This window comes from Varanus komodoensis, unplaced genomic scaffold (genome assembly GCF_004798865.1).
Source record: "Varanus komodoensis strain SLA01 unplaced genomic scaffold, ASM479886v1 scaffold481, whole genome shotgun sequence".
NCBI classification, from domain to species: domain Eukaryota; kingdom Metazoa; phylum Chordata; class Lepidosauria; order Squamata; family Varanidae; genus Varanus; species Varanus komodoensis.
In genome coordinates, this window is record NW_025336062.1 from 1,015 (window position 1) to 25,081 (window position 24,067).

A 24,067-nucleotide genomic window follows, 5' to 3' on the forward strand; every position below is an offset into this window, starting at 1 on the left:
GACAAGGTCTGCAGCTTGGGAGTGCTCCTCGATCCAGAGCTTTCGCTGGAAGCTCAGGTGACAGTGGTGGCGAGGAGCGCTTTCTTTCAGCTTCGGCTGATTCACCAGCTGCGCCCCTACCTGGAGGACGACTGCCTGGCAACAGTGACTCACGCATTGGTAACTTCCCGACTAGACTTCTGTAACGCGCTCTACGTGGGGCTGCCCTTGAAGACGGTCCGGATACTTCAATTGGTGCAAAACAGAGCTGCCAGGTTGCTGACGGGGACTGGGCGTTGTGCTCACATAACTCCAGTCCTCCGTCAGCTTCACTGGCTCCCCATTGAAGTCTGGGTCCAATTCAGGTGTTGGTTATCACCTAAAAAGCCCTTAACGGCTTGGGTCCTGGTTACCTAAAGGAGTGCTTACGTCCATGTGTGCCCTCCCGCCCCTTGAGATAGGCGGCTGAGGCCCTTCTCCAGGAGCCCTCCGTGAAGGACATTAGGAGGGTGAGCACCCAGAGGAGGGCTTTCTTTGCGGTGGCACCCAACCGATGGAATGTGCTCCCCAGAGAGGTCCGCCTGGCGCCGTTATTTGCTTTTCGGTGCCAGGCTAAGACCTTTTTATTTAAAACTTATTTTAATTGTTTATTTATTTATTTAACTAGGGTTTGTTTTTTTTAGCTGAGAATGCACTGAGGTTTTATTGAGGTTTTATGGTACTGGGGGGTTTATTGTATTGGGGGTTTTAATGTATGGTTGACTTTTTTTGATGTTGTGAGCCGCCCCGAGGCTTATTGCAATGGGGCGGCATAGAAATGTTTTAAATAAATAAATTAAGTGGCATTTTAATTGATTTTATTTATTGATTTTAATAACTTTGACCAGGATGTCTCCAATTGTGTATTATTGTATTAATTATATTTATTTATTTGTAAGCCACCCCGAGGCTTAGGTGAATGGGGCGGCATATAAGTCCGCTAAATAAACAATAAAATTAAAGAAAGAAATACTTCTTGGTCAATGCCCCTTACTAGTAGTTCAGTTGGATCAATGTATATGGCATCATGTTTCGGGACACACAGAAACACAGCGTGCAGCTAACCAGAGGCTATTTAACACACTTGACTATGAACCAAATTGCAGGGGAGGGAGCATTCCAAACCAACCCCTTTTGGCTCATGCAAACTTTTCCCATAGCACCTTTTCAAATGGAGTTGTCTAGGTCAAACCCCACAGAACCTCTGAGCTACCTGCTAGGTGACTGTCCGCTGTTTTCATGATTGAGTCTTCCTCCTGCAGAAAAAGAACAGACAGGGAATGGTCTAAGTGAGGAGCCAGCAAGGAGAAGTCATTCAGAGGGAAATAAGTCCTTGGATTCTGTCACTCATTTTACTAAAAGAATCCATTAGCCGCATTTTATACAGTGTTTGTGCCTGCTAGACATAGAATGTGCATGCAAGCACAGGCATAATTCAGTACCTATCAGAGCTATCTATTCAGGAGATACAGAACTTATATCTTTCATTACACACTGAGGCTGGTGCTCTGTACTTGCACAGAGTTGCAGTTAATTTATTAATCTATTTATTTAATTCCCTTTGGACTGAACATCAACGCATATCCATTTTCAATTTTTAACCTGTCCTACTCCCAAGGCTTGCAACAAATAATGTAGCTTTATGCAAAATCCATTAACCCAGATGTAACTTTACGCCACATAACCAGCTCAATCGAAGCCTGCTCTTTTCTACTTTGTCCTTGTGCACTAGAGGTGGCACACTTCATTATCAGGGGAGAGGAATTTTGTGCAGCCATGAAAACATACCAGGGTTTGCTACTTCAGTAGTCGGAACTGCACTGTCTCCTGTGGAGCCTCCCTGGATTTGTCTCCCTTCATCACTGCCGAAATTGCTGCTGATGAATTTGCTCCAGTGATTTTGTTTGAACACAATGGAATCACTTCCAAGCAAGGCATACATTCCCCACGATCTTTGCCTTCAAACAAAACTGCTATGGGGGGGGGGGGGGGCAGGGGAGAGCTGTGGCAAATTCAGTGTCCACCATTTGGGGAGGAGCAGTACCCCCTGCAAAAATTATTATGGGAGGGCTTCACGCAGTCCACACGTTGGCCACTGCTGAATTATACAAATACTGAGGAAGTGAGCTGTTCAAGTTCTGGGGGAAAGGCTTTGCTTGCGGTGAAGATGTGCATTGCTAGGCTGTGGCAACAGACCAAGAGTGGCCCACCATCACTTGGCACAGTTGCCGTTATTAGGCTAGGCATTCCCACTTCATTGCATCACTGTGATGCTCTCTGCATGAGGCTGCCCTTCTGAAACAGCCTGGGACCCATTCCTAAAGGAGTACTCTTGCCCTTGTCAACCTACCCAGCTGTTAAGATCAACATCTCTGTTTTTGCTCTCTTAAATCAAACCTGTGCAGTGAGCAGGAGAGAGACGGGAAGTGTTCTGTAACACCACTAGGACTGTGGGACTCTTTGCAGCCCAGGGAAAACCAGCAAGCCCCTTCACCTTGCACTTTTAACGGAGATTGGAAAGTGCTGTTTTGTCTGGAAGTGCTCCTAGGGTTAGCTTTGTGTGCACTGACCTTGTAAAAACACCTTTTTAGCTGGACTGCATTGTTATTTGTATTTTATGGTATCATTGCTGTGTTTAAAAAAATAATTGTTTTTAAAAAGGTCTCAGAGGGCTGTATATAAACCTGGGAAAAAATCCACTGATCATAACTCAAATCAGATCCCAAAGGGTATGTGCATCCATGATTTAAGTTATCATCTTGCCTCAAGTGTAAAAGTAGAGAAGGACCTGACAGGTGCATTGTTTTTGTTACAACCAGTGCTAAAACATAACAACCCCACCTCCAAATACCTTAAAAGCAACAACAGTTTTAAACAATTTTAAATGGAAATAGTAATCAGCCTCCACTTATTTTAAGTCACAGTTTAAGATTTTAGAAAAGTGAACCTACACCTTCCTCTTTCCAGTCTATTAATTATTATCCATGTGAGAATTGCTGAAAAAGGAAGAATTGTCCTCTTTTGGGATAAGCATGCATCTTCAATAAGGGCAGCCGACAGTTAAGTTCAGGGATGACAACAGCAGGTTACCTTTGTTTGGTCTGGCATCTGGGCTGCATTCCCATCTCCATGGACCATTCCCTCCCAGAAATCCATCTCCTCACCAGGTTTTGCCTCAGCTGGAGGAGTGGGAGTCTCTAACCAAACATATAATGCAAAGAGTGTAAGTGGAGGGAAACAGTTCAGTTTACCAACTGCATCTTGACAATACCCTCAGGCCTAAAATTACTCTGCACCATCAAAAGCAGAATCTTCTGGTCAGGTTTCCATGTGTCAACAATCTTAGCCCTTAGTTGCACATTTCCATCCACTAAGCTGGCAAAGCAGGTTCCATTCTGACAGCTTGAATTCAGAGGAACCGTCAGTAGTCCCCAGGAAGACAGGGGCTGAGCAAAGCCTTCCAGAGATCAGAAGTGCCTTGTCCCACTCTCTTCCCCAAATAGCAAGAATAAGAATAAATAGCACTAATTAAGCCATTGTAGGCAAATGTGCATGATTTCTACAATTCCCAGAATGCAATTCATTGACCCAGAGTTCGATACATCTTGAAGAGTGAATATAACCTCAAACACATAGTTCCTCAATTTGTAATTTCATGTTTCACTTCTGCTCAGCCAGCTGTGTTAAATATAAGGTTCACAGACTTAATCAGGCCCTGTATCAGGGACCTTTAGGGGCCACAAGCATTGCGCATACCACAAAGCAGAGGTATCTTGAGCGCCAGCAGTCAGGTGCCCTTAATATCAGCTACTTAATCACTATCCCATTCTTCAATAATTAGAATCAAAGTATCTAAACCAAATACTAGAGGATGGAATTCAATGCATCCAAGTTAAGGACCTTCCTTCCTTCTATAGAGGAAAATGTTCTGGCCATCAACTGGGTGGGGAATTTGAACTTCTAGTTCATCTGAACATGACCCATATATCCCATCACCATCACTACAGCTGAAAGAGTACCCAGTATTATTAGAGGGTACAACATGCTGCAAATAAGGATGCATTGCAAAAGACAGGCAGGCATTCCCCAAGATGTCCTTCCCTTGAGAGGGCTCCCAGAAACCTGACTGCAAATAGTTTCCAGCACCAATGCAACTTCCAAAACAACTGAGAGGTATCCAACCAATAAGAATAATTCAGGGTCCAATCCAGCAGCCTCAAACTCAGAGGCTTATGTGCATCCAGTGATGAGAGCAAGGTGTGGTGGCAGCGTCTCCACCACGGTGCCTTGCCCCATGCATTTATCTGGACGGCTGCTTTCGCCATACACCGAGAGCCCCTTCTGCCCTCCTTCCAAGGCACTTTGGTGCTCTTCGAGAGGCAATGGGCGCAGTTCTTTCTGCTCTAGCTACAACGGAATGGGGCAGGAGCTGATCCATCAGGATCCCAGCACTGAGACTGCAGGACCCAAAACTCCTATGGCCTCACAGGAGATGACAGCAGAACTGAGGGTTGCAGCCTAAGTGGCTGTCTTGAACCACAACTTGTTTCAGTGGCTGCTTGCTTATATATCTTCAGCACAAGTAATAGGATTCCATCTGCCACAGACCCACATGGCTTTGCAGTCCTCAGTAGCTACCCGTCAGCTCTGAGGCCGAGCAAATGCAGCCTGTTGCATGCTATGCAACTTGGTGGCCATGGCTACTGGTTGCAGGTCCATCTGCAGAAAGACTTCAAATACAAATAGACCCGCTGTTTACTGATTGCTGCATGTGTTTTAAATGAAAACTTAGCCTAGACAGATAGTAGATCTTATGTAGCTAAGGTGGTTAAAACAACAGCAGCAACCATTTATAGAAGATAACCTTCGTTTAAGGGTAGCTTTTCTTACTCTGCCAAAGGCATGTACTCTCTCATCTTCAAGGACACTCCCAAGAGTAATTTCACATCACCTGCTCCAATATGGCACTCTCCAGATGTAGTAAACTACAACTCTGCATGGGAAGCCAGCATGGGAATGATGGAAGCTGGAATCCAGCACACCTGGGGTATGACTGGAAGAGGCTGACTTAACCAGGATATTTCACCTTTAAATGCAAGCATGTTTTCAGGACAGCTTCTAACATCAAAATGATGAATTGCTAACTCACAATACAAAACATAGCATATCAATCAAAACTCTAAAGCATTTCTTTAAAAAATAGAATCTCTCAATATTCATTATACAGACAACTAAAATGGTTCCAGCCTGCCACCTATCACTATAAAGAGTAAGTAAGGAGACACAGTGACTTATCATATAGCAAACAACCCTTGATTAGCTTCAGCTAAACTCCCTAGTTTAAGTATGTGACCTTCACTCAGGTCTGCAGTATATTATGAGGATGCTGCTCCCAGGATTCATCAAGGATGAAACAATCCTCATGTGATACAAATAACTTAAGATTAAATGTGGACTGCTTAACCCTCAATTTACCCACAATAGCCAAGCTTTGATATCCAAGCACAAGTTGCATATTCAACATGGCAGCCACACCCACCCTGCATGTTCTGTGGTAAATCATGTGCTGAGTAACCCAAGATAACCAGTCCTGTCCTGTCAACTGGGTCAACATGTCAGGCAAATGGTCACTGAAATCTGCTTCAGTTTCCTGGTGAATACTGCACCCTGATCAGCCAAGCTGGATTTTGGTAACAGCTTTGTGAGACTATTTTAGCCTCGCTCAGCCTGATGCCAGTTGCTTTGTACTACAACTCCCATCATCCCTGACTGCAGGCTGTGTTAGCTGGCATTGTGCTCCAATACAGGATTGTGCTTCCAAAGTTTTCATCTGCTGCTACAAGAAATGAAGGGGGACAGACGTGCTCACAACACCTCAGGCTAATGGAAGTTGCAGTCCAGCACTCCTGGAAGACACCAGCTTAGGGAAGGGTAATGCCAACTTACCATTGCCCTCGGACTCCTGAATCTTGGGGTCTTGCTCGTTCCACAGCCGTGTATCTAGAGTCTTCAGCTCCTCGGAAATCTCCTCCACTTTGCGCTTGGTGTCAGCTACAGAAAATACATGCAAAAATACTAATTTAAGTCTGATTGATAAACAGACCCTGCCCCACACGTCAGGTGCAAAAAGGTTTTCTCAAGATCCCGATAAACAGATCCCTCAGCAATCTGTGCTGAAAAACCAGCAATTCTGTTCTGCCGATGCTGCACGGCTCTTCTGATGAGCAAGACTTGCATTAGAAATAGGGCTGTATGCATAAAGGCAAAGCGGTCTGAGATTTTGCCCCAAGATACCCACCCTTCTGAAGTCAGAAAGCCTTAGATCTGATCACATGACTAGCTCAGGGTGAGCAGAAAGTAGACCTCCAGATTTCTTAGACTTCAGCTACCAGCATTCTTAACAAGGGGCTATGCTGACAGGGTCTTCTGCGAATTGAAGTTCCAAATACCTGGCGAGCTAGCTTCTGCCCATTTTCACATTAGCCAAGCAAAAGTATTTGTGCACTTTATTCTGGTGGTGGTTTTTTTGTTTGCCTGTTTTTTGGGTGGGTGGGAAAGCTTTGGAGTGAAAAGTTTGATAATGGGATGGGGAATGGACCAGCAGGTGCAGGTCACAATGAAGGGACTGATGGTTTGCCTTCAAGAAGAGCCACCTACAGAATTTTCCCTGGCACCTCTCCTTGGCCAACGAACCTTCCAGTTTTGCTGTGCTGTCAGTGTGCAGGATGCAATGTAAAGGAACTCTGTCTCTAGCAGGTCTCAGGAAGGGAAGGCAAGATCACTTGGCCCTCCCCATTGGCCTGGCAGGCTACCAAGTGCAGCAGCAAGTGAGCTGCAGTCCCATAAAGGATGCATTATGTCTGCCATCAAACAGGAAGTGGCAGCAGAGAGGGTCTCTTATAATTCAATTTCTGAATAAAACAAGGTACCATTTGTGTCATGCTTTCTCCCGAAGTGCTCTTTAAAGGCGCACAAATCTTCAGTGTATGGGCTTCCTCCTCGCAGCATCCCCTGCCTGTTTGAATGCTGTGCAGACCCTGGTGCTATTTCTCTTTCAGAGGTGTCTAAAGACACTTTTATTTGAACAAGCCTTCCTTACTGACCAGCCAGGGTTTTGTCAACATCTTCATATTCTCAGTACTTAAATTTTGTATTTTGATTCTTGTTTATCTTCTTTAATTATTCACTGCTCAGGAATTTGTCAGATATAGAATGGTATAGAACTCATGCAAACGAGTACAGGCAAAGCATGAGCTTAGCCAGTAAATTCCTGTTTGCTGCCTCTTCCCGGACTTGCCACGCTCGCACCAGTACTGGCCAGAGGAGCGGTGGCTGCAGTGAGCCAGTGTGGTGTAGTGGTTAAGAGCGTGGGACTGGGACTCAGGCGATCTGGGTTCGAGTCCCCGCTCGGCCATGGAGCCAACTGGGTGACTTTGGGGCAGTCACAGACTCTCAGCCCAACCTACCTCACAGGGTTGTTGTTGTGGGGATAAGATGGAAGAGGAGAGATGATGTAAGCTGCCTTGAGCCCTTTGTAGGAAAATGGCAGGATATAAATCGCAATATAAATAAATAAATAATCAGGCTATCTTCTTCCTTGAGCTGCTCTTAAGAACATCCAGTTGTGTTATGTAGTGTGGCCCAACTGGCACAGGGAAAAAAGGAGCACTTGTTTGCTGCTATACTGTATGTGTCTTAGGACAGTCCAGCAAAGTGTTCCTGCCCAAGGGCCACTTGCTCACAAGTCTATACTCTGTAGAACGATGCAAGTTTCTATTGTATCCAACCCTTCCTCCAAGATCCCCAGAGCAGCATAGACAGCAGTAGTCTTCTTTATCCACCCCCATCCACAACGCAACCACATGACGTAGTTTCGGCTAGTCTCCCAGATTATTATTTGTTAATTACATGATGCTTGTATCCCAAGTTTCTTCCTCTTCTGCAGAACCCAAGGCAGCTTATGAAGCTCCGTTTTATCCTCACAACAACCTGCAAGGTAGGCTGTGCTGAGAGTTTGTGTCTTGCCCACAGTCATCCAATGAGCTCCATGGCCATGTGGGGACTAGAACCCAGATCTCCTGGGTCCCCAGTCCAAATTTCTAACTGCCACACCACGCCAGCTGTCCATGCATCTCAGTGATCCTCATGGCTAAGTGGAAATTTCAACCTGAATCCAGCTTGCTGCTCACTAGAACACACTGGCTTGCCACGTTGTTCTCTCAGTTGGGTTGTATAGAAATATAATCAATAACAGCAGTGATAACTAAGAAAATGGAGACAAACAGTGGGCATCCTTAACCACCATCTCCTTTCTTCAGGCAGGAGGCCTTGGCTGTACTGCCCCACAGGAATGCGCTATCACCACCTGTGAGGCAACCCCAGTGAGAAATCCACACATCCAAAGCTTGACCCTGGCAAAGAGAGCACTGAAGTGTCCCCCGCCCTCCCCCCAGTGAGACATACTTACAGACTTGGGCCTTGACATATGCCACATACTCAGCAGGGCTCAGGGCCGGGTGGCAGCGGATGGTCTGAGGGGTGGCAGTGGAGGGTGGGCGCAAAAAGGGGTGGTGGCAGATGCGGGTGGTGTGGACAGTCAGCACATAGGAGCAGGACTGGGGCTCATCGACGCGGGCAATGTAGTCACCTGAACCTTCCTCACACAGAAACTGGAATTAAGATATGAGGAGATTTATGGGTAGTTCATAGCCACAGCCCCAGTTGGCCCACTGCAGCCAATGCCAGCTTCCCCCAGCATAACATTCTCCAGAAGGTTATGGATTTCAGCTCCCATCAACCCCTACCAGCAGGACCAGTCATCAGGAATTCTGGGAGTTGTGGACCCAAATTGTTGCGGGGGGGAGGGGGGGGAATCCATCTGGGAGATGGCTGGTTTGCTCTATTCTGGCAACCAGCAGCTCTCCAGGGCTTCAAATAGTGACCGTCCCCAGAGTGCCTTTAAAATAGAGAGGCCCAGTTTCTGCCTGGTCTCGTTCTGAAGGTAAACCTTAGCTGCCCAAACCCTGAGCTACAGCCCCTGCCCCAACACAGCTTTTTGCACAGTTGGGGGTGGGGTGGGGAGAGTCATTTTGAAAGGCGCGTGCATGGAATGCCAGCTGGTTTTGCTGTGGTGAAGGGGAGATTGATGGTGGCCAAAGGTCCTGTCCCAGCAAAGCCAGCAGTGGCAGGGCAACCACAAGGGTCAGGCACCCATCCATTCCTCTCTGTCTCCTACCACCTCCCAGGTACAAATGAAAGAGGCTCCAGGTGGAAGGGCAGCCATGACCAGGCCAGCGCAGGAGTGAAAAATAATGTGAGAAGCCAGAATGCTTGAACACGTGACTCCCTTCCCTTCTGAGTTTTTTTAATCTGTGTGAAATACAGAAGGCAATGGGCCATACCCTACAGCTCAGTTTATTCTCACCCTACTCCCTTCCCTGATTTGCTATCACCAACCCATTCCCTCCCATATCAGCCCCTACAACAGGAGTTAGCAATATTTTGGCCTGCAAGTCCCATCAGCCCTAGGCAGCACAGCCAATGGTAAGGGATTGTGGGAACTGTAGGCCACAACAGATGGAAGGCTACACATTGCCAGCCACTGCTCTGCAGACATTGGCAGCTTTGCACCATCATGCAAAGGGGGCACTTTGCAGAGAGAGTACTAGGCTCGCCTTTCCTTTCAACTGCTCTCTCCTGGCATGATGAACTCCCCTTCCTTACCCTGACTTCAGCCTCCCTGGGCTTCCCATTCAGGTTACACTTGGATCCATTAACATAAGTCTGGCTGTGGTAACGCTTCAGCTTGTGCTGCTTTGAAGCCTGCAATGAGGGGAGGAAAAGAGAAAACTCTCAAGAAGGAACTTCTTACATTTTACAGCTTTTATCTCATTTGACTCTGACCTGTTGCAAGGTCCCCTCTCAGGCAATAGCTGAAGGTACATTTGCTCTGGGCTGGGCCCAGATCCAAAGCAGAATTTTCACAAGGAGAGCTACAGTTTTATCTCCAAAAAAAAACCATGGAGTCAGATGCTGCTGGTGCTACCACCATCTTGGAATGATTTAAGAACAACTGAACCAATCACACTGCCAGTAAGGGGCAGTGCAGGTGGCGGGGGGAGGGAGGAGAAAACAAAGAACCCAGGAGTAACTCTGGGTTATGCAAGCAGCTTTAAAAAAAACAGACCAAATTAATTCATAGGGTGGCAAATCAAGCTCTGACTACCACCCCTACTTTTTTTTTAGCCACACATTCAAAGCAGTTCCAGAAGAAACCCTCAGGCCCAAGACCTTTCCCATCCATGGGGTAGAAACCACTCAGAATCTAAAAAAAGTCTTAGCCAACAGTTCAGCACAGCAAAAAAGGAGGAAAACAGCAAGGATCTGTCATCCCCCATGAGATTCCAAACTAGGAATGAAATATCTATCATAGGTTTTATTTACTGATCTAATTTCATATATACTCTCAACTGCTTTTCAAGATTTTATTTATTTTTTTAATTTGGGATATTTTTAACCCATCCATCCCTCTGAGTCTCTGTACGGCTTACAATAAATACAGCAATATAAATACCCCAAGGTATTTATAGCCTTCCCAAAGTGCCTTGCAATTTGGAAACAGTACAATTCTCTGTCAGATAAACGATAGCCATTAACTAGCCATCTAAAATAAAAGTACAATTTTAAATATCTAACCACAATAAGTATCATAAAAACTTCTCAGTTAGGAGACAAAATGAAAATGATATTTTGAATGGAATGCTGGAATATTTTTAAATGAAGTCTAGCTGTGATTTTGCACTTCTCTAATTTTGTGGTAATTCAGTCTTTGTACAAAGGTGCTTGATCTTTGGATATTAGACTATGGCAGGGAGAGAAAGGAAAGAGGAAGAAAGAGAAAGAAGTGAAACTTCTCAGAATAACTCATGAGTTGCAGTTAGGGAGGGAAGGAAATCTACCTAAAGTAGTTCTTTATATAAAGAGAAAGCAGTGCAACTCAGGTTCTTTTTCACTTCATGAAATCCTTTTCCATGGGGAGCTCAGTGGCTGAGAAAGACCTACCTTGGCTGTTTCATTGTCCCAGTCAAACGCAGACTGATAATAGCCAAGGTACAGGATATCACCTTTGATTTCAGACTCTGGAGAACAACAAATCAGAAGATGTACATGTCAGTAAGCAAGTGGAGAAGAAAAGAAGAAATCAAGGCAGCCTGGCACCAACCCAAAGCTGCCTGAGCTGCACCACCAAGTCAACATTCAGGCTACCAGTCTGGCTGCACTGACTACCATGCTGGGCAGGCTGGATGAAGCTATTAAAAGTTTGATTCAGTCACACATCAGAAGCAAATCTTTCAAAGGATATGGAGGGTGAATCACTCTTTTGTGACCACCAGTAGCTCCCTGAGGAAGTTTGGGAACCACTGAAATCTTAAACTATGGTCCAACTGGAAATGGGTGCCTGTGTTTTGGGGCAGGATGAAGGGGTGAGGTATGTATGGGGACTGTGAGTGTAACTTAAGGACAAACCCTGTTTAAGAAACAGATGCAGGGGGAGGACCCAATGAAAAGTTTCAGATCTCCATATTGATGCAAAAAGGAGACTGTACCAGCTAACCCGCTCTGCCCTGGCCCGTCCACCCACCACAGTCACTCCAGGAATCTGGGAATACAGGTACATCCTCTGGTCCATTAAAAATAAGCCATCTAGCCCTTCTTGTTTTCCTATCAGGAGCGGCTTAACTCAGGGACACAGGAATTCTTCCAGCACACTTTCATTTCAGAGAAGACTGCAACCCTGCAGCCAAAGGCAAAACAGGGCAGTGTGAATCCCACAAATACCAGCATAGTTTAACTTAAAGCAGTAACTGACAGTAAATAATCCTTAGAGGAGGCACCTCTACCTTGCAGAGAGGGGAAAATGCAGAAAAGTCAGGAAACCACAAAACAATGGGTGGGTGGAGGAAGCAGGGGGACCAGGGGAAGGGGCTATGGCCTTCTAGGGCATTCCAGAAGGCCATATGGGAACCATAAGCCTCAGCTCCAGAACCCCAGGCTTAAGGCATCAGTTTGAAAGCTACTGATCTACAAACAGGAGAAGCCTCACCCCCATCCTGAAGCAACAACAATATAGGGATAGTATCAACCTCCCTTTACAACAGAGATGGAGAATATATGACAAATGATGGTGGACTACTACTCCCATGATCCCTCACCACTGGCTCTGCTGGCAGGGGCTGATGGGAGTTGCAGTTCAGCAACACCCAGAGGGGCCACATGTTCTCCAAGCCCGCTTTACAAGGCTGTCTGTACAGACATCTAAAATGATGTACACCAGCTTTCCCCAGTCTGCCAGCTTGCCCTCCAAAAGTGTTGGAATACAGCTCCTATTAGAACATGCTGCTTGTGGATTATGAGACTTGTAGTCTAATACATCTAAAGGACTCCAGGTTGGGAAGTGCAATGTATGTTAAGACTAAGGGTGGAACCAGGAATGCTGACTGCTCTTTTACAAGGGTGGCAAACTGCTTTGCACCTTACAATCTGCAGAAATTGCAGGCAGGCACCACCCCTGCATCTCTAGTTTACCTATTAAAATACCTGGGTGCAATCCTATGCATGTTCAGATAGAAAAGGGTCCCACAATTCCCAGTTTGCCCCAGTCAGCCTAAGGGCATAGGACTGTGCCTCTGAGGTAGCTTCCAGTGTTAGCTCCACATACAGCACACCCACTGAAACAAAGGAGACTTGACTTAGTCATGGTTAACTTAAGTTCTGTACATTTCAGTGGGTCGACTCTACACAGAATTAAAAGAGTGCCAAAGGTCCTTTAAACACACAATGATAAAAACAGGAACTTAAAGAGGATTTTTAAAGAAGATGAAATAGCAGCAAATAACCAGGAAAGCTAAATCTGACAAAGGACAGAAGAGCTTAGCTCAACTACTAAAAGAAAGAAATCGCTTCCACATTCAGGGGGCTTCAAATGTTCTCTGAAATATCAGCTTTGCCCATTGCTGGATGGGCAGTGAAGGAGCAAAACACCCTCTCCCCACAGGCAATTTCAGAGATACATTGCCACTGTAGGAAAGACCGCATCCCAGCTAATCTCCCAGCTGCAGTGGGGATGGCAAGGGGGAGCAGAACAGAGTCTCCAAGCAGCATCTTAAAAGGGTGATACATGCTTCCCTTCCAACCTCTTCCCTCAGTTACTTTGCTTTAATTGAAAGATACATGTGAGAGAAAAGCAGGATGGTGATGCTGAGGAAAACAGTGAAAGGGTTACACAGGCCTTGCTCTTCTCTCCTCCAAGTAGACATGTCACAGTTGAGAAACCATGCGCCAGACCAGAGTTTCCTGCTGTCCACGCAATGGTGCTCAAGGAGCACTCACTGAATCACTGGAGAGTGTGCCTCGGGACTGCTATGACATGAGCATGTGAAAAAGGCAACAGCATCTGCCAGCTTAAAGCAAGAGAAACCTGGTATGGGTGGAGGGCTGCCCCCTCAAGCTACACCAGGCAGACAGGCAGGGGAATGAGCAGCAGAAGGGAAGATGGTACCTTCCATGTGGTATTGCTGGATGTGCTTCCCGTAGCAGAACTCATACGTCCACCAGTCCTTAGTCTGAGAGAAAAGGGAGAAGTTAAAGCCCATACTCTGCTTGGAGCACAATCTTGTTAAGTCCCCGCCTGCATTTGTGTTCTCCTGAAGATTCACCACTCTGCTTCTATCAACAGAAATCATGCAACAGGTAGAACAACTAGGCAAGTGTGGGGATGAGATGAAGTCTGAGTTACGGAAGTGGCTCATATAACTCAGGGGTGGAGAACTTGTGGCTCTCCAGCACTTTGAGCCTGACAAATCCCACGGCCTCTCCCAGCTGGCTAAAGGGGTTAGGCAGAAGGAACTTGCAGGCTGTCCACACCTGCAGGGCCATGTTGCTTGTGCTTGGTATATATTGTGCATTTACCACATGAACCTGAGGATGGGGGGGGAACCCTCAAGGCTTGAGATGGGAAAGGACAGACTAAAAAGAATTACAGCAGTGGGTTTTTAGTAGGATTGCATGATTCAACTGGTATATTAAAAAATAGGTGAATAATTGGCAAGGGCAGTTGTTAACAGGCATGACCAAGCATCCATTTGTTTATTAAATATGTCTGATATTTAGATGCCAGCCAGTAGCAAAAAGTCTTTGGGTAGGTTACAGCAATGCCTCTGCATTTAGTAAATTGCATAATTTAAAAAATTAAAGACATCCTTGCTGTCCAATAATGAGTAGCAGCTTTTGCTTACTGAATTACAAGAATTCAAACATTACTCAGTATTCTCAAAGGGGCAGTACAAACAAAGCTGTAGAAGTCTACATTTTAAAATCCAAATGATCAGTCAGCTGAAGAAGGTCCAGCCAGCTGGCAACTGTACTTCTTACAAGAAAAGCTGGCAGCAGGGAGAGAGGGAGAATGGGGGCTACAGTCTGGAAAATGCCCTGGTGAAGTCAGTGCAGTTTAGGCACAAATCCAATTTCAGGCTCCTGCCTCTCTAGGTCATCTTAGGCAAGTCAGTGCCTCAGTTCACACCCCTGTAAAATGAGAACACCAGTGATCTACCATTGATTAATGAAATGAATACTGTAAAAAGCACTCTGCCTAGTTCAAGTGCTAAAGAAAGGGAACATTCAGTAATCCGGACTCATTTTAGGTGCCACTATGAATCCTAGAAGCAAAACTATTTCGCAGGCAGATGTGAGAAGGAAGACCCATTCACTGAGAATCCCAGGGGTGGCATCCAGCATTTATCTGGGTCACATCTCATCTCCTAATGTTGCACTCTTCCAACCTCTAATAGAAAATCACCTTGATAAGACAAGGAGCCACTTCCATTGGCTTCAGCAGTTCAGAGATCCCTAGTCCAGTGTAGCTCTGCGGATCCTCCTCTTTTTCTTGGTGAATCTTCACTGCGGCAGCTGGTAGCCGGCATTCATACTTTTGCTTGTATTTGGAGGAGATGGTCACCACCTCTGATGACTTGCTCTGAGAAGGCAAATGCAAGGGAGTGGAGTGAAAGAGGGTAGTTAGCTACAAGGGCTGGCCAAGGGACACAACAGTGAAACTGGGGGAGATGGGGGAGAGAGAACAGGTCAATACCAAAGCTGTAATTTTTAAAAATGTATATATTGTGCATTTACCACATGAACCTGCTCTCTGTTTATGCACATGAGCGTGTATGCTTCGTGAACACACGCACGGACTTTTGTGTGTGTGCACACGGCACCAGCCCAGCACACTATGTGGCCCAGCCCTGCTCTAGTCCTTACCTTTTCGAGGAGCACCAGTGATGAACTCACATTTGGACTGGCCACGAAGGTCAGCTTTGCAGCCTGTTACATTTAGACTACCAAGAGAAAGGCGTGCTATTTGAAATTCTGTGTTTCTAGCTCCAAATTGCTTTTCGCAGGTTTAGCAACAAATGCAACAAGCCTGCCTATACCTGAAGCCATAAACCAGCTTTCCCCAACTGAATGGTCTCCAGATGGTTTGGACTTCAATGCCCATCAGTCCCTAGTCAGCATTTCTAACGGTCAGGTATCCTTGAATTGTAGCCCAAAGGGCATCGGGTTAGGGAAAGTGGTTATAACCAGCTTCACCACCGTAACTGCAAATACACTGCATTAAAAACCTATATGCCAGCATAATTCAAATCCTGCTGCTATATGGATTTTGCCTATTAAGCAATTGGCATATATAGATGTTGCATGTTACAGAGAAGGCCAAAGAACGACACAGCATATCCAGCCTCCAGCCTAATGCATAGCCCTCTCCCCATTTTAGGGAGCAGTTGTGTTAGGCTAGCCTTCTGCAAGCTGTCACACTCTAGATATGCCAAACAAGGGCTGGGGATGATAGGAACTGTAATGCAACATACTCAGAAGGTGTCAACTTGGGGAGGGTTGTGCTGACTTGAAATCCCTTGTCAGGGTCATTCTGGATACTTTGCAAAACAACCCACCCATCCTGGCCTATTGCCCATTGCCTGGATGGATTGTCATGCCATGTTCTATACCATAGTCAATGAATTCTGCACTTGCTTCCTTGCAAGACTTGTTTTTGTGTACAACACAAGTATGTACAGCTGTGACACTGAAGAGAATGGTACACTTTTAGAGATGTGGGGGTGAGATGGACTGAAAGACCTACAGGAAACTTGTGCAGAGATAGGCTTTCAATAGTACATAGTCACATAGCTTTTTGTGTGCGAATACACATTTCTGCTATCTCCCATAACCGTGTCCTTCAATGGTAAACACATGATCAGCAATGATTACACTACAAGCACAGAAGTTCAGCATCAAGGAAAGGTCACCCTCAGCTCAGCTCCAACTCAGGAACGTTCACAGACTTACAAAGAGCAGGCTGGGCTGCGGAAGCTGATGTTCAGCCTGTTTACAGACAACAGCATTTTTTTTCCAGACTGACAACTTGGAAAAAAGCCAACCCCCTCCCATTCATCCACTGTGTCCTTCAGAAAACTGAGCATCACCCACAAAGGACAATGCAATTGATGAACTAATTCTTTCTAAAAGCAGAGCTCCTGCTTGCCTGGCTAAATCTGATAGAATTAAACAATAACCTGGTTCACAGGCAACAACAATGGGTTGTCATCAAAACATAGGTTGGTGTTAGGTACAAACCCAGCACCATATTAGAACTATAGGTTAACCATGAACAATCCAGGAAAAGAACCTGTGGCTTGTTGCGAGCCACAATGGTGAATTATCCATAGTTAAACACAGTTGGAGTTTTAAAGGGGGGTGGGGTGGCAAGATAGGAAAAGATTCTTACTTTGACTGCCATTTTTCCCCAAAACCAGCAGGAAGAGAACCCGTGGCAGCAGAGGGCAAGCCAAAGTTCTCAGCTGGCTGGATCTGGGAGTGAGCAAACCCAACAGCATCGCGCAGCATCTCTGGACTGCTGTAGGGACCCACTGCAATCTTTCTCTAGTGAAACATTTCTGGTGCCATGTTGCTGTATCAACCCATTGCCAGGCAGGCCTGCAGAGACCCAGGGCCAGAGGCAGCATCCCAGAGAGGCTAGCCCTGGCTGTGCAGGGAAGCAAGCAGTGAGCTGCTTCCTTCTCAAGTGGAGAGAACTCAGCTGTAAGCACATGCTTCCTCTGCGCTCCCAAGCCGACAGAATCCTCTAAGCTGGGATGAGGGGGACTCTCAAAGTTCAGCTGAAACCAAACTACAGAAAACTATGGCCTGTCACATCAGAATGGCCTTTGCATTTTCATACCCACATTAAAATGGAAGCCCAGAATTGCAACAGCCCACACAACCTGCCACAGGATCTTTGTGCATCACAAAGCATTCTGGTATGCTCTGTCTCTTGCACGGAGATGCCAGTCAAGGCTGACTGGGTCCAGTTTTCGCCACATGTAACCTGCAAGTGTGACCTCAACTTGTGCAACGACCCTTGCAGCCACTAACAGCAAAGGAAGATTGGTGTTGGCATACACAATATCTTCTGGACAGCATGCTAAGGCTTACGGATCTTTTAATCAAGGAGACACTCACAACCCTCCAAGAAACCCCAGCGTATTCATGCACAACTGGAAAATCATGGCTACAATGCATACTGGTTCCTGTTACAGGGGTTCAAGCTTGCAACAACTGGTAAATCTGAAGCTGGTGAAGACATGCTGGGATGAACTTGCCTGAAAGTTAGTGTCACTTCCTTCTTCTAAAAGGAGGAAGCACCTGTATGTCTGTTGATACAGTGGCACCTGGCATCAGACTTTTTTAAAGGTGCCCACAGACTTCAGGCTTATCAGATCTCCTTTGTCATTTACAAGAGCCATAAGATCCATCAAGAGGAGGATGCTGCAAAAGGCAGAAAGTTAGAATTCTGAGCCCAGGAACTTGCTTTGAGTCCCCAAATTGAAAACAGTTTGTAGACATAACTTGAACAGTTTTACACAGAAATCTGTTCCTGGTTACCCAAAGCTCCTTTCATTTCAACAGTAGCATCTAGGATGAGTAGTGAAGCCTCCCTCCATCCCATATTTCTAAACAAGTGGGAGTCAAAAATCCTAGTCATATACTGAAAATCACTACGAGACCTTCCAGTGAGCAAAACGTGCCTTCCGCACACTTCTGATCTGTAGCAGCTTTGAAATCAGCCTTGTATCCCAGTGAACATGATCTGTCCACACATATGTCATTCCCAAAGGAGAACAGAAACAGATTTGCAGACCTCCCCCGCCTGATCTCTTAGACTGCAGTACAATGCACATTTACTTGGGCCTCAGTGCAACTTATCTGCAAGCATATGTCAGATGTGCTGTGGTGAGATACAGCTAGGCAAATGGCTATTTACAAGCCTGAATTAAGACACCTTAATCTGCCACTTTAGAGGCCACTGTTTTACACTGTGCCCACCGCCCAAATTGCCTAAAAAGGCTTCCTGCACTCTGATTGTCTATACAGCATGTGCAGTGCCCAAGGACTCATCACTCGTAAGGGAGAAACCCTAACACAGCAGTTCCAACCACCCCAGGAGGACCAGATGGATAAGTTGACAGTGCTGCTTAACTCATGGAATAGCTACTGCTACTTGGGAAGCTTTACAAGAAGGAAATATGCATTTCTGCAATGCATACATTCTTCTGTGTCATGTCACCAACAAACAGGAGAGGTGCATACCAATAATAGTATGAATTAAAAATGACCCTTTATATAAAATATAGTATTTTCCTCAGTGGTTTTTACCATTTATAATGACATGAAACATCAGTGCCATGAACCCCAATATTGTAGTAGTACCACAATAGAAAAGCAGAACAGTAAAAAAGAGTATCCATCTTGTTGATGTCAAATCAACATCAAAGTGCTTATCTACTAGTCCCAAGCAGCTGTTACTTAACTGAAAAGATGGCCTTTATATATCTTTGCAGAAGATCCCTGCTTCTGTAGACCCCACTTGTGCACATGGTGGACTGTTTTAATGATGAGTAACAACTGATTTTAGTCTTTTTCAGAGTATACCAAATGACGGTCTGTTTTATAACAATGGCCTCCAAGGATCAAGCCTTCATTAAAATAAGTACCAAATCTTTGACATTGGCATGAAAGTACATCAAAGTTGTTTGTGCAGGGTGAGCATGGGCTTTTTTTAATGGGTTAGTGGACAGGTCCCCTGTTACCTATTTTGGCAATATTTAAGTGCTCCGGTATAAATGAGGAACCACATTTACAGGTATTTACAGGGAAGTCAGTTCCCTAAGGTTAGATTGCACATCTGTGTGGTAAGCAACTAAACCCCAGATTCATGTAGGTGATTTTAATCCTATGGGTGCTTCCAACCCAACTGTCACTTGGCCAAGAGGGATGAGGCAGAAAGGACTAATGGGATTGGCCCTACACACATGGGTCCAGTGCCTGCAGATTCATTGCAATGGGATGTGATTTGCTACAACAAAGTGACACCACTACAACAACCAGAGCCAACACACACAGGTTCAGATCCTGGCACAGGAGCAATCCAAATCTAGACTTTCACAGGAACTGGCTGTATGACAGAGGATGGCTCATTCAATGCTTTTTCAAGAAAAGTGAGATAACTGACTTATAACACCCTGTGTAAACATAACAGTTAACTTCCATCCACCTTTCAGAAGTCGTTTTTTGTGTATATCAGGATTAGAGGGAAGATGCAATACCAATAGCAATTAACAAAAATGTTCCTGCACCTTCTCCCCATCCCATTTAGACTATTTGCCATCTTGTACCCCTTTTCTTCCTGTCTTTATCCCCTCCTCCTGAGAAGATCCATCTTTAAAAGGGGTCCAAGCTTGATTATGATGTACAGGCAGATTCAAAACTACTGGCACAGCATCAAATAGGCTGTAGTAAATCAAACATTGAAGGAAAAAGAAGAAGAATCAGTAGAGGAAAGAAAAGCTATCATAATCAGTATCTATAAAGGCTGGAGGTGGTGGGTAGAAAGAAATATTTGAAAATTAAAATCATATGGTTTGATTGCAAGCTTTAAACTCCACTACTCAAATGTGGTGGAGACTGTGGTAGTGGACAGTGTATAAAAGTTATAAATAAATAAATAAATAAATAAATAAATAAATAGTGATTTGGTGCATGGAATCATATAATTTAGAAACTGGATTAAAAGTTATAAATAAATCTGAAGCTAAGATACTACAGCAGCTGACAGCCATAGCCAGGTTATAGTCAAGCACTCCACAACAGAAGCAGCAAGCTTTATTTAAAAGGAAACCTACTGGCATCATCCCTCCTGTAAATATTTCTCCACAGAAAAGCCTGGATCCTGTTTCATAAGCATTCCAGACCTTCCCCTGAAATTCCCTAGTTATATATAGCTGGGAAGTAGCAGTAACAGGAGTAACCTGACTGTCCTGAAAAAGGCCAGACCTGAGTGCTTCCCCTTCAGAATATAGCAAGGATCCAAGAATGCAAAGGAGCCATGTGGCTCTGTCAAATTCAAGAACATGTATTTCAAACCACAAAAGAGCTGGATGGCAGATGGGCTCAAGCCACCTTTTGCAGGGCTTCAATTTCCCCAGGGCACAGATGGTGCAAACCACAGGTATGATGATGCAATTCTTGCTAGAGCAGTAAACATAGCAACTTGCCAAGAACTGGGACAGAGAAGCCACTTTTTCTGCAAAAGGCAGCAGGTGCTATGGGAAGCTGAGCAGCAGCCAATGGGCTCGAGTGACACCTCAAAAAGGAGGTTAAGGCTTGGATGCCACTGCTACAAATTTGAGCTCAGATAGACATGGGCAAAAAAGCAATAAAGCCAAGAAGGTGTCTGCAATGACTAAAAGCTAAGGCAGGCCTTGGGACTTTAAGCAGACTCAGCAAGCAGTGGAAAGGAGGACACGCTCAGTTTTCAATTTAGCTTTTCAAAAAGTGTAGTTACTCTCTTTAACATTCCTATTTTTTATGGCTACAGGGTTCTACTGATTTAACTTGTAGTACAACACCTTAAAGGTAGCAGAATTAGAAGCCATGTTGAGCATTGTAAGCCTTTTTTCTATCTAAACTTGCATACTGTTCGAACTAATTTTGGGTTATCTAATATAAAAGCTGAAGAGCAACTGTTCAGTCTCTTGAAGCCAATTATTATGCAAATATACTTAAAATGAGTTGTCAGTTAATCACAATAAACTATTACAGAACTTTAGACATTAATTTCATTGTTTCATGACAGTTAAAGCATTTTAAGTACAGCAAAGTGTATGTGATCATTACTTGATTGTTTAACCAGTTGTTGTTTTAATGGCCGAATGAGTAACTCTTATGAGTTATTCCCTTCCCTTTAGTGAAGAGACAAACTGAGTCACTGATTCATTTATATGGGCGTAATCTGCTTTAGAAATAAATATAAAGAACTCCATTTTATTCTAAGAAAACTTGTTGCATAACTTGAACAGATTATACAAATATGTGTCTCTATTTCCTGTTTCTCTTGGTTGTAGGAAGAGAATAAAGACAACTTTTCCTGAAAATCACCAGGACCACTGCCAAGGCTACCTCTGTTCCTTTAAAAAGAGGAGAAAGCTCAACTTCCAAGGATGTTTAATTGTCCAGCTACCATATCTTGTGAGCCGCCCTGAGGCTTTGTTGCAATGGGGGTGGCATAAAAATGTTTTAAATAAACAAACAAATAAATAAATAAATATCTACGTACATGCTGCACCCTTGAACACTCTAAGCACATACTGCCATAAGCACTCTAAACCTTATCCCTTCAGTTACTTTGACACAGTGCTATTTCTAACCCAACAGTAAACAGTGAAGCAACAGTACGGATGTTCTCTTTCAAACCCCACAGGGTTTGATCATGTGACTGCTAGCATGGAAAGTACAAGCACCCGAGAAGGATGGGAAGGGGAACACACCGACATAGTGAAGAAAGCCCCCTCCCCAGGCTTCAAAATGCCTAGATTGATGGGAAATAAAATACATCCATTCCTAGTAGGCTGTATAGCAAAACATTTACTATTTTTATTCCAAGACTACTTATAAGGAAATGGCTGAGTAACATTTCTGGAACATGTTACCAGATAGCCCCTTTTATAATCTACATAAAACTGACCAGTAACTGCATCAGTCTGGTATCACTACCACAAAATACAAAACAAGTTTTTCTATATGGCATCAGGTGGATTTAACACCACTCTATAATTAAGAAAATAACATCCCACTAGAATTTTCAGGAGCTTTTCTGGTGGTAGTGCCTGTGTTAAATCAGATCAAAAGGATCTCTGCTAAATCAATATAGCCTCTACTGGAAACCAAATGCCCTATGAGGAGTTTTTGTTTTGTTTTTATGTTGCAATCATACTCGTCCTATGCACAACACAACTATAATATTCTTGTTCTTACTCTACAGCACCACTAGTATACATTCCACTGCACAGAATTATGCAAGCAAATAATCTGGTCCTGAAACCAGGGTGTTTGCCATTTTAAACAGATAACAAGAGAACAACAGAAGGAGGTTAGATATTTATACATAATTAAATCTTAGAACACAGGAAGATCCCTTCCTAACTGCAAGAAATTCCTTAATCATTCCTTCTAATTCTAAGGGTTCCAGGCACAGAATCTTCCCCATTAACAGCTAGAGAATTCCTTTTCAATGGCAATGTCAGGGATTGATCCTGACACCGTCTGCATGCAAGCCATGAGTTCAACCACATCAAACCAAAAGTCATACAATACATATAACAATTTTCAAACTGTGACAAGATTTTTTTTTATAACCATCAACATGGAACCACCTCACTAAGGCTAAAAGTATCTCCCATCTCCATACACATGCACACATAATCTAAATTGACAGCATTTATTTTGTATACAGTCAAACAGATGTCTGTTTCTTTACTTTGAAATGTCACAGATGGGCCTCTCTTGCAACGCATGGCTCTTCAGTTTAACTGTTTACAGTAGTTGTTTCCTTTCCAATTAGGCGTGCTTGTACATATTAGATATAGAAAATATGGTTCAAAACACAAGAGTTTATACCATAACACATTCGACTTTAATACGTCGTAAACCTGATCATATTTTGCCCAAACACGAAAGGCTAGCCTTTAAAAGCAAAACAAAACAAAAAAACGGGCAGCCAGCCAGATGCCCTCCAAATGTTTTACACAAACCCCATAAGCCCCAGTCATCGCGGTCAAGGGTATGGGATTATGGGAGCTGTAGTCCAAAACAGCTGAAGAGCATCACCTTGCCCATCTGTATTCCAGAATGACACTACGCTTTGCTCCCGCCCCCATCTCCTTAACTCGGCCCAACCTGCCATACCTGTCCGGCCATTACGGGCTCCGCACCGATCTCAATCCCGTACTTCAGCTCGCTGAGCTCATGCAGGTTTAAAGTGCCCAGCGCCTCGCCGTGTCCCAGCACTGACACCACAGCGAGGAACAGAAATGGGCCGCAGCAGAACCCTGCCAGCTGGTGCGCTGCCGCCGCCATCTTCCTTCCACAATTTCCTCCTGCTTCTGTTTTTGCCCTTACGGCGTCGGCTACTTCCGCCCTTCCTTTAGACTCAATTCCTCCGAGACTGGCTCGGATGAAACGTCCATTATCACACGAAAGCTTCTCCACTGGTCGCTGTAGGGGAAGTGAGTATAAGGGGGCGTGAAGCTTCCGTGCAAAACCTGGTGAAATGGGATTGGTCCCTCCACTGACCAATCAAGAGAGCGAGCGCTCACCCAGGAGACGGTTAAAAAAACCTGGTGAGAACCGATTGGCCAAAGTTGGGTAATGAAAGCAGCCAATCAGAATGGCGAGCGCCTACAGAAATAGAAGGCTGAGAAGCACTCCATGGGATGTGTGTGGGTAGCGCAGATGCATCGGATGGAGCGATAGATAATCTACACAGTTAATCCAGATTATCGGTTACTTCTTATTTCGATACAATGATTACTACCTTGCGGAATCACAGTCCATTGAAAGCATGAAGAAAATTACAGCTTTTAAATAATTCCGTTTGTTA

General features: G+C 44.7%; 1 protein-coding gene across 1 annotated transcript; it reads right to left on the reverse strand.

Annotated features, from left to right (window-relative positions):
- Positions 1-970: 970 nt before the first annotated feature.
- On the reverse strand, positions 971-23,647 carry LOC123031093 (protein OS-9-like). The gene is made up of 9 exons (XM_044445556.1): positions 23,374-23,647; positions 14,873-15,049; positions 13,577-13,640; positions 11,080-11,156; positions 9,742-9,840; positions 8,486-8,687; positions 5,965-6,069; positions 3,109-3,215; positions 971-1,274 (listed from the first exon to the last, which is right to left on the reverse strand). The coding sequence occupies exons 1-9, from the start codon at positions 23,542-23,544 to the stop codon at positions 1,200-1,202; spliced, it is 1,077 nt and encodes a 358-aa protein (XP_044301491.1). The 5' UTR covers positions 23,545-23,647; the 3' UTR covers positions 971-1,199.
- Between the last annotated feature and the right edge of the window lie 420 nt (positions 23,648-24,067).

What these genes read in the sequence shown, in the direction of transcription:
- LOC123031093 (XM_044445556.1), bottom strand. Translation starts at nt 23,544, where the DNA reads ATGGCGGCGGCAGCGCACCAGCTGGCAGGGTTCTGCTGCGGCCCATTT. An exon ending in TGGCTCCTTGTCTTATCAAG is followed by an intron (nt 13,641 to 14,872) that starts GTGATTTTCTAT and finishes CTTTTCTCTCAG; the next exon opens with ACTAAGGACTGGTGGACGTA. An exon ending in TCAGGAGTCCGAGGGCAATG is followed by an intron (nt 3,216 to 5,964) that starts GTAAGTTGGCAT and finishes ATGTTTGGTTAG; the next exon opens with AGACTCCCACTCCTCCAGCT.